Source organism: Camponotus vicinus, unplaced genomic scaffold (assembly GCF_025532165.1).
Source record: "Camponotus vicinus isolate PSW18456_S1 unplaced genomic scaffold, iyCamVici1.0 SCAF_10, whole genome shotgun sequence".
Taxonomy (NCBI): domain Eukaryota; kingdom Metazoa; phylum Arthropoda; class Insecta; order Hymenoptera; family Formicidae; genus Camponotus; species Camponotus vicinus.
The window spans coordinates 9,223,634-9,236,131 of NW_028141946.1; the positions used below are offsets into that span (position 1 = coordinate 9,223,634).

General features: G+C 32.6%; 4 protein-coding genes and 1 long non-coding RNA gene across 6 annotated transcripts in view; 4 read left to right on the plus strand and 1 right to left on the minus strand.

The window, feature by feature from the left end:
* Positions 1–2: 2 nt before the first annotated feature.
* On the plus strand, positions 3–1,482 carry LOC145960967 (uncharacterized). Its single transcript, XM_083080727.1, has 5 exons — positions 3–225; positions 581–702; positions 822–943; positions 1,009–1,085; positions 1,282–1,482. Exons 1-5 carry the CDS (start codon positions 102–104, stop codon positions 1,422–1,424), a joined length of 588 nt encoding a protein of 195 aa, XP_082936853.1. The 5' UTR covers positions 3–101; the 3' UTR covers positions 1,425–1,482.
* A 669-nt stretch (positions 1,483–2,151) lies between these two features.
* Galla-1 (cytosolic iron-sulfur assembly component galla-1) lies at positions 2,152–3,182 on the plus strand. The gene is made up of 3 exons (XM_083080725.1): positions 2,152–2,404; positions 2,640–2,903; positions 2,988–3,182. Exons 1-3 carry the CDS (start codon positions 2,152–2,154, stop codon positions 3,086–3,088), a joined length of 618 nt encoding a protein of 205 aa, XP_082936851.1. The 3' UTR covers positions 3,089–3,182.
* A 765-nt stretch (positions 3,183–3,947) lies between these two features.
* Positions 3,948–12,498, minus strand: part of LOC145960975 (uncharacterized) — a 48,076-nt gene continuing 39,525 nt past the window's right edge. Inside the window, exons 4-5 of one of the 2 annotated variants that reach the window (XR_014435503.1) lie at positions 8,152–9,122; positions 3,964–7,660 (exon numbers count right to left, since the gene is read on the minus strand). This is a non-coding gene — a long non-coding RNA (uncharacterized LOC145960975). Of the gene's footprint in view, positions 9,123–12,498 lie in introns of both variants that reach the window. The other variant, XR_014435502.1, reaches the window with a different exon arrangement.
* LOC145960961 (serine protease snk) lies at positions 4,782–10,762 on the plus strand. The gene is made up of 6 exons (XM_083080715.1): positions 4,782–5,045; positions 5,429–5,551; positions 7,435–7,635; positions 8,768–9,033; positions 9,371–9,666; positions 9,933–10,762. Exons 2-6 carry the CDS (start codon positions 5,437–5,439, stop codon positions 10,228–10,230), a joined length of 1,176 nt encoding a protein of 391 aa, XP_082936841.1. The 5' UTR covers positions 4,782–5,045; positions 5,429–5,436; the 3' UTR covers positions 10,231–10,762.
* Positions 10,870–12,498, plus strand: part of LOC145960972 (dynein beta chain, ciliary) — a 37,932-nt gene continuing 36,303 nt past the window's right edge. Inside the window, exons 1-4 of the mRNA XM_083080732.1 lie at positions 10,870–11,004; positions 11,512–11,745; positions 11,834–11,941; positions 12,197–12,425. Of these exons, the coding sequence (XP_082936858.1) occupies positions 10,873–11,004; positions 11,512–11,745; positions 11,834–11,941; positions 12,197–12,425 (703 nt within the window). The 5' untranslated portion in view covers positions 10,870–10,872. The remainder of the gene's footprint in view (positions 11,005–11,511; positions 11,746–11,833; positions 11,942–12,196; positions 12,426–12,498) is intronic.

Here is a 12,498-nt window from a genome sequence, read left to right on the forward strand (position 1 = left end):
ATTCAATGCTCATTCCTCACTTGAGGATCCCTACAGGAAATGTGTCCGTTAAGGCTGGTGGTCGCTTTCAAATTTTTCTCTGGTTTTGACGAGTTAAAAAAATGGAAAAAATAATACAGCTAAAAGCAATGCATATAAAAACAGACACGTTAGTGCTTAAAAATTTGTTACAGACAGAAATTGTAGACAAAAATAAAAAAAATCAAGACCAACAACGATTTAGTGGTAAACTTTGTTATTCTTGAATATGCAGGGTGATTTAATTGAGGGAAATAAGTACAAAGTTGATAAGAGAAATTATCTATTACTAAAAGTATAAAAATTACTGTATATTATTTTGAAGCTTTTGAGCTCACTTAAGATGTATGATTTGCATAACAAGCTTCAAAATATGAATCTGTAATACATTACATGTCCTATAACTTATTTGTAAATTCTATGTAATAAATACTTTGTATATCTATTTTTTTTAAATTTCTTTTTTTACTACACAATATGTAACATTATATAAAGATTCTCTTGGAAATTATATATATTCTCCAAAGTTATATATAATTATACAATATTTATATTTTTACAGAACATGAATCTAAGATTAAAGAACTAACATCAAAATTGGCTGTTATGAAAGAAAAGCAATATACAGCAACTCAAAATTTGGAGCATAAAAATAATGAATTGTGCAAACATAATATCTATTTAGTAAGTATAATTATATATTTATTTTTATTTATTAATACAAATATACTAACATTACATTTATATTTTTCCATTTAATTTTTTTGGATATTCTATCATTGCTAAATGCTTTTTTTAAATAGGAAAAACTAGAAGTGGAAAGAAAAGAATTTTTACAAGAGATTAAACAGTTAGAGGAAAAACGAGACAACTTAAAATCTTATAAACCAAACTTACAAGATCAGCAAATGTTAGAACTGGGAAGGTATATATTATGATTCCATATTGACATACTTTTGTTTTTTTGTCATGATTTATTTTATTTTACAGAAAAAAATTAAAATTATACAAAGATTTAACAAGGATTCAATGGGATTATGAAGCTACAAAACATAGTGTAAAAGGCTGTATCCTTTTTCAATATTTGTGATTAATAACTTATTAAATGTGATTGATACATATATGCATACATGCATATTATTATGCGCAACATATATTTCAAAGTATATTTAATATCTTTTCTGCAATCTTTTTTTATTTTAAAAATATAAACAATGATCGAGCATATTTATAGATGATATAATCCTTAATTCTTGATAACAGATGTCTCAAATAATTATGATTATATTCATCACTTTTGTCATGAAAATCAAGAAACTAGTGATAAATTAGCAGACTCTTTGTGGCATGAAATATATTTGTCTACTAGTAAAGCCAGAGACAAAAATTTAACACTTTGCATGTGATACTAATATGATAGTTATAATCTTCTACACTTGTAAGAATAGAGTTAAATTTACTTTACCTCTGTTATTGTGAAGAATCTCTTCTAAATATTTAAAATATTTTTTAATTTTTTAAAATTCAGTTAATAAACATATCGTACATATACATATTATGCTTTTACAATGCAATTTGAAAGTGATTAAAAAGATATCTATATTTAACTTTTGTATATGATATAGAAAATAATTATAATAAGTAAATAACTACAATAAATACTATATAATAACTATGTAATAAGTACTATATAATAATTATAATAAATAAATATAATAAAATAACTATTTATTGGCCGCATTCAGCGGACTCAAGTTGAGTTCGAGATTTTCTCAAGATTATTTTTAAATTTCATTTTTTCAAGATTATTTTTAAGTTTCATATATAAATAAATAGAGAATCTTTGTGGAAAGAAATTAAGGGTACGTTTCCATGGAGCGGAATTCGCGTAAACGGATCATGCGGACAGTCAATCACGAAACGATTTTTATTATTTCCTTCATCTAAACAGTCTTGTGATTTCTTTTATAGCGAATTTTATAGCAAAAAATAAAATAAAATAAAATTGCGCAGAAAGTGCAAACAACGCGAACAGACCTGCATAAATTGTTAGGATATATGGGGAATTTGATTTACAAGCTTCAATCTTGGAATTCGGATTAGTGGGAAAATGATCTGGCAACCCTGCATCGGATGAAGTCCGATTTCTACTTTACATACATATGTATGTGTGTTTATTATTGCTCAATTCACGAATCATGTCGTGCTTTTCTTGTTATTATCTTTAACATGCTGTCCTTTTTTCGAAAGCTATCAATCGGCGGTAAGATAAAGGATGGTATATTACCGGAGAAAATCATGGGAACGGCAGAGGATCTCTTGACAGCGAAGAATCAGAGCGATCTGACATTAAAGACAGATACCGAGTTAAAAGAATCCGTTTACGGCAAGTTGTTGCGCTCTATTTGCGTGTTGTATCATTCGACCTTTCGGAGTATATTGTCCGATGTCAGAAAGATGGTGCGACATTGCAAATGACTTGTTTTTTTTTTTTTTTACATTTTATTGAAACAATTGAATATAGCTCGAAAAGTATTTCTGGAAAAAAGTATATTGCTGAAATTATAAGCAGCTGCGAGGATTTTCTGTTGTTTAACAATTCTGTTCTTTCCGTTTTCCAGATTTATTAAAGACAATTAAGGATCCGGAGAAACCGCAAACCTTGGAGCAACTGGACGTTGTCTATGAAGATTGCATAACCATTTGCCACAGCACACCTGGAGGAGTCTCTGTAATTCGTGTGGAATTTAATCCTACAGTACCTCACTGCTCGTTGGCAACTCTCATAGGATTATGCATTCGTATCAAATTGGAACGTTATTTAATAGCATCGTTTAAATTAGATATCTATATCAAAGAGGGTGCACATTCTACTGAACAAGAAAGTAATATATATGTACTTGTATTTATATATCGTTCCAACAGAAACATATATGCTTGGCTTTAATATTATACATATTAAATTACAGTTAATAAACAAATAAATGACAAGGAACGTATAGCAGCTGCAATGGAAAATCCAAACTTACGGGAATTAGTGGAAAAATGCATACTAGAAGAGGATTATTAGCATTTAGGTGATTGTGACATATATATTGAATATCTTCTTGGAATAATGTTTTAATCTGCATTATTTTATGTAAAAATAAATAGTATATTTTATATATATGATATATAATTAAAATGAGCCTGACTCACAATTATAATAAAATTTTTCCAATGGGAAAAATTAAATTAAATCTTTCAACTCTTGATAATATTATAAACGTATACATTTCTGATAAGAAAGTGTAAATGTTATCAACAAAAAGATTAATATAATTCAAGAATATCATATACAGAATCTAATGTAATTTGCAGATGTGATGCAAGTTTTGTTTTTATATCAATCTGAATTAGGATAAACAGAATAAAAAAATAATAAAAAAACCATACAAATCAACATGCTAGTCAACAACCCAGGTAGCAAGCACACGTCATTGTCATTTTGACGTTCAAATTAGTCATTCACTGATTATTCTTGACATCACGAGTTGAGGTTTTTATGACGTAAAAGAAAGTGACGGTCTAATGTCACAGATTCTTGACGTCATGACGTATACCGCATTTTGACGTCATAAAATGTATCATATTTTAACGTCTTTTTCTTAGCATAATAATGTATTTAATAGCGTTGTCGAATAAAGTAGATTAACCGATTCGAGAACATCATTGAACAATTACAGCCAGTCTATTCTTCAGAAAAATCTCGGATCGATTAAACTGCTTTATTTGAAAACGTAAATATAGTAAGAAAATAGGTCACAAATTTTATATTTGTTATTATTATTTTATTTAAACGTAAATAAAAAAAAACACATCTAATATCATATAAAATTTTAACAAATAATGTCTTTCGTCCTCCGTTTTATAAAAATATATTTTACCAATCAACTGTATTATAAAAAAAAATGTGTATACTTTTTGGCATTTTAATTACACTCGATTGATACCTACAGCTAATATTTTCACTGTGCATTAATTTAATGAACAGTTGAGTAGTTAAGCAATATGAATCGTGCACAGATAAACGCATGCGTTGAAAGAAAAATTGTTAAAGTCTGATCGCGAAAGTCATGTTATATAAAAAATTGTAAGATTTTTTTTATGGGATCGATGTACTAACTAATCACATTAATAATAATATAATCATCAGTTCATGACTGAAATATGACGTCAAAATAATGTTATATCAAGATGTCGATATAAAGTCGTGTAACAAATCAGTCATTTTGACGACATATGACCAAAAATGATCAGTTTGGAACGTCAAAATGACGTGTGCTTGCTATCTGGGAAGTTTCAATTTGTTTACAAGTAGTCTTATTTATTTCGCGTTATAATATTTTTTTCCGAATTCTTGTTTTAATTGATGTATAATTGAATTTTTACGACTTTGATTTATTTAATTTGAATAACAAATATAAAAAATATTTTTTTCTATAATATGTACAAGAAATACAATTTTAGACTGACACTCGAGAAATACAATTTTAATAGCATGAGGTAATTTAAAAAAATGTCAATTTTCCATGAAATACTTTAATCCTAATGTTTCAAAAATGCTTCGAAGAGTGCATCACGCGTGATGCACGATCGTTTCGCGTGCTTCGCATGTAACATACGTCGTATATACAACGTATAAAAATGAAATTATCGAGAAATTAGGTGACGTACGATACATTCACAATTTATGACAGTGATCAAAATTGCCGCGTGCGGGCGTCAGAGCGTGTCTACCCATTTCTACCGCTTCTGTGGCGACTATATACTGGACATTTACTTCGCGTGGCGTCAGTCGAGTTTAGTCGAGCCTCGAGTCGCAAGTTGGAGCACGAGTGCTTCTTTCTTCTGATATCGCATCGAACTCTCAAGAGAAAAATCATCGCATGCTTTTCTTTGAACATAAATAATTCATTTAAAAAATCGTTCACATTCGAGGTGCAAGTTGAAAGAGTTTATAAGTGTTATTACAAGCTAATTAACAGGTAAACAATATAACAGATAAACAATATAAGCATCTAATTACAATTTTTCACAGGTAAACAATATAACAGATAAACAATATAAGCATCTAATTACAATTTTTCAAAATTGAATCTCTTATAATTATAGTTGACCATTTTTTAAATAATCTTCTTTCCTTATTTAAATATTGTTCATGCTCTAATTTATAAATTATATATTTTTGTAAATTCATGATTTTTTTAATGCATACACATATAAATGAGAACAGTATATAACTTGAATTTTCTACTTTATAGTTTATAATGATAAAGCATAAAATATTTTCAAAAATTAAATTTTTAAGTTTGATATTAATTTCTCTTTCTCTCTTTTTTTAAGATTAATATATTTTTCTTTTTTCAAGTGCAACGTATGGTAAATCATCAACTGGTCAAGATGGACTTCAACTTGTCTTCCTTAATTTTCATTGTTCTCTTGTTCAAGTTTCTTACGCACGGCTTGCCAATGGAAAAACAGGAACTTTATGGTACGACAAATCAACATTACATTGAATAATACTGAATCAACATAAATATTCGATATACTAATTTGATATAAAAAAAATTGTGCGGCATCGGAAAGAGGAATTTTTATTTGGAATATTAAAAACAAAAAACTTTTCAAAACAAGTCGAAACTATTGCGTAAATTTTCATACAATTTTAACACAAGTTAATTTCTGTGTCATTACGAATAAAATATCGTAAAAAGAACTCATACACTCTAAAAAGTTAATAAGTCAATGATATTCGCGCTAATTTCACTTTTGCGATGAATATATAATGGATAATTTTAATAAATTAAGACGAATCTCTCTCTCTCGCAAAATGCTGTAGCCGCAATTTTATACAGCAGTTCCAGTTATGAGTAGATAAACGTCATAAAACACAGAAGTTCAGGATAAAGCTTTATCATAGATAATATACGCATTTCTTTATTTTGCAACTTGTTTTCCGTTATATCATAGAAATAATGACTCATTTTTATCGTGTTATTCGATAACAACACATATTTCTCGATAGTAATATAGACATACATAAAATCGAAATCTATACACAAATGGACATTAATACGTTTACATTCATTTATTGCATGCATTTCCTTTTGTTTTTTTTGTTTTTTTTCATTTACTAGAATATAATTCGAATTTACTCATTTAATAAGCGTTGAGAAAAGCTTTTTCTAATTATTGTTACTCATTTAATTCTGATGACGGATTCTATGACTCACCTTTTTCTTTAGCCAGGATAATAAAGAGATCGTTATCTAATTTTCCAATTTTCAACATGTACATTTTTGTAATTAAATCGCAATTAAAAAAATTAAAGTTTCTCTGAAATTCAAGTACGCGATTGCATTTGATTCCCTGTAACTTACAGTTACAAAAAATCATTTTTTATCCACATAATTCTCTTCTAATTGAAAAATATTATTATTCGATGTTTCAATATTTTCGTTGAAGAGAACTCGACCACGAATTCATCATAGAATATAATTGATTGTAAAGAATCTATGATCGCAGTTCGCGCAATTGTTGAAATTTCGCGGAATATTTCTTGGTTCTTAGCAACTAGACGTTGCGGTGTCGTGACATTAACGCAGCTAACGCATCGGTTGTTCTTCCCCGGACGCCGAATATAGCACCGGCCTCCACCAATGTCACGCAACGCAATAAAGAATTCAAGCAAGAGATCGAGAAAAAAATTGCGCGCGTCCGCATCCGCATAATTATCCAACACAATATTATTGATTGATAATTCCTTCGATTGATTACATGATTGCACATACTTCTATCTCATGAAAGAGCCATTATAATACGAAAATTGCTTAATTCAAAGAGTACAATATTAAAGATAAAACTATATTTCTCTAACGTTGTAGGTTTTAATTTTTTTCATTTTCTCTAGATTTTTGTTTAATATAAAAATACATTTTCCCCCGAAAAAAATCGATTGTACATAATCTGAATATTTATTAGATTAATTGAATTAGATATAAAAAAATTAATTGGATTAGATTTAAAAAAATGATTAATTGAATTAGATTAAAAAAAATATTTGAATAGATTTCATACTAAATATCATGAAATAAGAAAGGACAAATGGAATACTTCTATATAATCGGGGAGATACCTTAACTTGAGCATACCGCGAGAATTACTCGATATCTAAAAAAATGATACATAATTGCGTATTATAATCTTACGAGGAAAACAGTACTTTATAGGTCAGACTCATTACGCGCGAGGAAAAATGCGGGCGATCTGTTGATTAGTTTCAATGATCCGGGTTTTCCCTCTCGTGTTCTTCCCCTATCTTCGCGAAGCGCGTTTGTGTGCAATATATATCGAATCTGGTTCTGATTTACGTAGAAGGCAGTCACTGCAAGCTGCAGAACGGCAAGACGGGCGTGTGCAAGAAAATACACGAATGTCCATCCAAGTTACGAGAAGTGATAGAGGGTAAAAGGAGCTCAGACTCGATGGAGCGTTGCGGCTTCCAGGACTTTACGGAGATCGTCTGCTGCCAGGTCAACATCACGGACAAGATAGGGCTTCGGCCGGCGGAGATAGGTATGATTTCATCGTTTTGTCTCGCCTGGAAATATAGATAAAATGCTTTTATTATCTTACGAATAACAAAATAGAGCCATCTGAAAATTGAATACAGAATTGATAATAGGTTCTTACTTGAACTTACTTGGAAGGTATAGAAGTTGATAAAAAAGAAAATAATTAATTAATTCTTGCGTAATTAGCTGCAGAAATGAATTTATCAAAGTATGTGGTTTAGAGGAAGTATAAGAGGAGGATGTATAATTGATTATTTTTAAATCTCGTGAATTTCCACGTAGCAAGGTGACGTCTAAAGACATACTATGACGTTTTTAATGACGTACTGTGACATTTTTAAGACATTATTAAGACGTCATTTGACGTCATTCCGCTACCTGGGTTAACTTGCTCATTATCATGATGACGCGTTAAAGAGAATTACATTTAGAATAACATTTAGTAGAAAATTGGACAATAAGAAATGCTTTTGCTGCGTAGGCAGGTATCATCTAATTTTACAGATTATTATCATACTGTTATTTTGTTGGGAGATGTGCGTCTAGCTTGTAGCGATAATGAGATGAGCGAGACGATTGAAAGGAAGACAAATCTGATGATTATATACATTCCTACGAGTTCACCAACGATTAACATTCTATCTTTATTGAAGAACAGGTTTCTCAGGACTCGTTGCCATAATTTCCTATAGCGACTCTTATATATATTTCTCTCTTTTTTTCATCTGAAAAAAAAAACGGAACTTTATGCGACGGGATTGTCCCCAAACTTTAACAAACATTGACATTTTTCATTATTAAAAAGCAATAGCATACTATACTATTTTCAAATCTCTTTCTCTCTCTCTCTCTCTCTCTGCTTGATATATATGATCGTTTAACACATATACACTGTGCCCGTGTAAACCTCGGCTGTTTTATTAATGCTTATCGCGTGTATCGTCACTTTAACGTGTGCTATTAACGCGAGCGCGTGTGTAAATCGCTTCCGAGAATTCGTTTAAATAATAAATGACCTTGAGGTGAAGAGGCTGACGTAACAATCGTCACGGCTCATGACTACGGTTTTATAGAACCGAGCAGAATCGATCATTCTTTCGCACGAAGACTATGTTTAATTCGCCAATTTTCAGCGTGTCGACAATACGAGAACGAGATCGGGACCGTTGGCAAGGCCGTGAATAGGGAAGACGAGGTGGAGTTTCACATCTTCAGCGGTATGCAAGCCGAGCGCGGGGAATTCCCGTACATGGTCGCTCTGGGATACGAGGACGACGACGCAGACGATGAGAATTCGGACGCGATCAAGTACAATTGCGGTGGCACGTTGATCTCGTCGCAATATGTTCTTACGGCCGCTCACTGCGTGAACAACGTGCAGGAGAAAGTGCCGATAGAGGTAAGCAACAACCAGAGGCGAGTTCCAAGTTCAAGATCAAGAATTAACCATCAAACCAGCCGCCATCGCGTCCATTCTAAAAATTCCTCCTGAAAAAGAAATGAAAAAGATTAGTAGAATCCTTATTTAATTCTTATAAGAGACGTGTTTACGAAACACAAAAGGACACTCTTGTTTACGAAACCTGCATCTATTATAATATAAATACGACTTCTTTATGATATATCGCAGTTTTTAACAAAGATTGATGCTTGTTTGGCACAGGCAGATTCGGAAAGACCTTTCTGTAGTTCTTTATGATGCGAGATTTAAAGAGCGAATCTCTTTTGCTCCCCAGGTGAGGGTCGGCAGCGAGGATCTAAAGAACGTGGGCGACGATGCGCAACGAATTCCCATAGTCGACGTGATAACGCATCCGCGTTACAAGCGCAGCACGAATTACAATGACGTGGCCATCCTGAAACTAAGAACGCCCGTACGAATGGCGAGTACCGTGAGGCCGATCTGCATCCAAACGAAATCTCTCGCCACTATGACTATGCCGTCGAACGTATCGTTCATCGTGATCGGTTGGGGCGCTACCAGTTTCGCCGACGACGGCAGTATCAAGTTGATGAAGACACCGAGTCTCAGGTGCGGGGAAATAAAAAAATGCGACAATAATTTTTTTTAGCAGAAATTTTTAAAAAAGGCCTTTTTCCCGAGTGCATGCTTATGAGAATCCTTTTACAAAGAAGTTGGTACTCGATTTCAAGCTATTTTATTTATAGATGAAGAAAGTAAAATTCGATTTGAGTGTCATGTCAAAATTACTCGGTAAATTTCGGCATCTGATGAAAAATGTATATAATCTTATCTCTTTTTTTATATAAATATCTCATCATAGGATTTTTCTTTAGTCTTGTAGATAGAGAGTCGTGCGGCAAGTTGTTCAACGGTTTCAGCAAATTGCCCCGCGGCTTGGACGATAATATGCTATGCGTATTGGACACCAATGTTACGAGGAGATCGGACGCTTGTCAAGGGGATAGCGGTGGGCCTTTGTTGATGCTCGCTGGACCCAGTCAGACTATCGTGGGAATCACGGCGTTCGGGCAAACTTGCGGTGGATCCATACCAGGGGTTTACACAGCGGTATATTCCTATTTGGAGTGGATCGAAAGAAAAGTCTGGCCGGAAATGTGGGACAAACGGTAGATGAATCACGACACGACAAACTCGAGAGTTTCAAGGAATTTTACTTCCCCAGTTTATGTGACTTTCAAATCGACGGCGCGATTTAGATACTTAAATATCGTTCATGGTGTCGTTACGAGAATCTAGTCTGAAACTATTGCGTGAAAGAATGTATAATGGGACATTGATTACATTCTTCAATTTCTATCTCTTGCCTTATTTTTGTGACTTTAACGAATTTTATACTTTTAAATGAAAGTAATTTAATCGACCACACCGGCAATATTTATTGATGAAAAATTCACAACGTTTCGACCATGGGTTTTGGTCCTTATCAAGTGAAATTAAGGACCAAAACCCATGGTCGAAACGTTGTGAATTTTTCATCAATAAATATTGCCGGTGTGGTCGATTAAATTACTTTCATTTATTTTATCTACTGGCGACGTTCAAGAATTTATCATTAATTTATACTTTTATATATTTGTAATTTCATTCGAGAACATGTCTATGTGTGTATGTGCCTCAATAAGATATCGTGAATATTGATGTAGATCGTAGTTTTACTTTGAAAACCTTTCTGCGAAAACAAATTGAGACAACGTTCAGATCGTTCAATTGAATAACGATCGACAGCAAGGAATTTTTCCCGTAAATTTAAACATGACTGACAAGAAGGAAGAGGAGAAAAAGGAAGATGACGAGCGTCTCGAATATATTTTTAAATATCTAGCGTTATCGAGAAAAATTAAACTCGAAAAATGGATAAAGATGTTAACAAACGAGGAATACAAGGTGTAATGTATACATATATTTTTCCCTTTTTCAATCTTAACCCTTCATCGCTTGCGTCAATTAAATGCAAATTTATATACGCCACTATTTGAGATGCGTTAGAACAATATATATCCTGTAATTCTCTAATAATTTTCAAGATTGCAATATATTAAAAAATAATCTATTAGTCTAATAATCTATTAACCTAATATTAGCAACACTCTTGTGGCAAAATAATATAGCATGATTAATAGACTATATGAAAAAATTATGCGTGTATGTGTGTGTGAATCGTCCTTTAAATTTTAAATTATATATTGCTGTAAAATATAAATAAATTTTTAGTTTATTAAAAAAATGGGAAAAACTGCAATATTCTTGTGCGAACGATTTTCAAAAAGCTTCCTTCCATCCAATGTTAAAACTTTGCATTTTTACACAAAAGAAATTAATAATTGTTACATTAATAAATTGCTCGGCATAGATGCTTGTTTTATTTATATCTTAAATACGAAAACATGTCAGGAGATGATCATGAAATTCTTTGACACGCCGTCGGAGATGATTCTGATAGTGCAACTAAGTCCGGCCGGCGTATTGGTACCATTTCTCGAGATACCAACCACAAGCCGGGTAAAAGCGTCTTACTTTATAAAGAGGAGTCCCGCCAAGATCACGCGGGAAAATTACAGGGATGTTATTATACCCGGTGACATGGCACCGAAACCCATCGACGAATTGTCCGTTTTGTTCGAGGAGGTAACGAATGCTTCGATTATTATGTATCGTTTGCATCTGTAAAAAAGAGGCTGACCCAAAATTCGACTTGTGCGAATATTCTGCCTAGGCTTACGTGCCGATATTGTCGAATCCGAAGAATCACAAGGGCTGGCCGCGTGTCATCGGCGAGGATGTGAAGAAACACGTCTACGATTTCCGCAACATAATATGCCAGGTACACATTTTTAGCCCTTCATCCACGAGACATAATATTTGTCCATGTGACAGACATTGTCACGCGTCCTTCAATGTCCTCTTCTTTCTTTTTTAATATAAATAATGCTCTCGTCTTCAAAAACTTAGTGATATCCAGGCAGTAAATATGAAATTCTTAAGTGCAATAAAAATATTTTAAGTGGAATAAAAATGTCTTCATAAACTCTTTCGTTCCAGAATACTTTACGAAAAAAAGAAAAATGTCTTCTTTCAGGTCAAAGGTAAGATGATAGGACAAACGTTACTGCCGATGCCGATGGGCGTCGAGCAGGTATTCGAGGAGGAATGGAAAGTGCAGCAGAGCGGTGGTGTCGAAGTCGATCTTCGTTTGAAAAGCAATATAGAGACTATCGTGACAAAATGGTGTTCGCAAATTAATGATGTACTCAACGAGGAAAGCACACGTGCCTTTCTCAACGATAAACAGCCGCTACCAAGCGATGGTATACTTGGACAACAGTATTTAAATCTTTAGATCTCTCTCTAAAGACTTTTAGAAAAATTCTGCATGTGTTC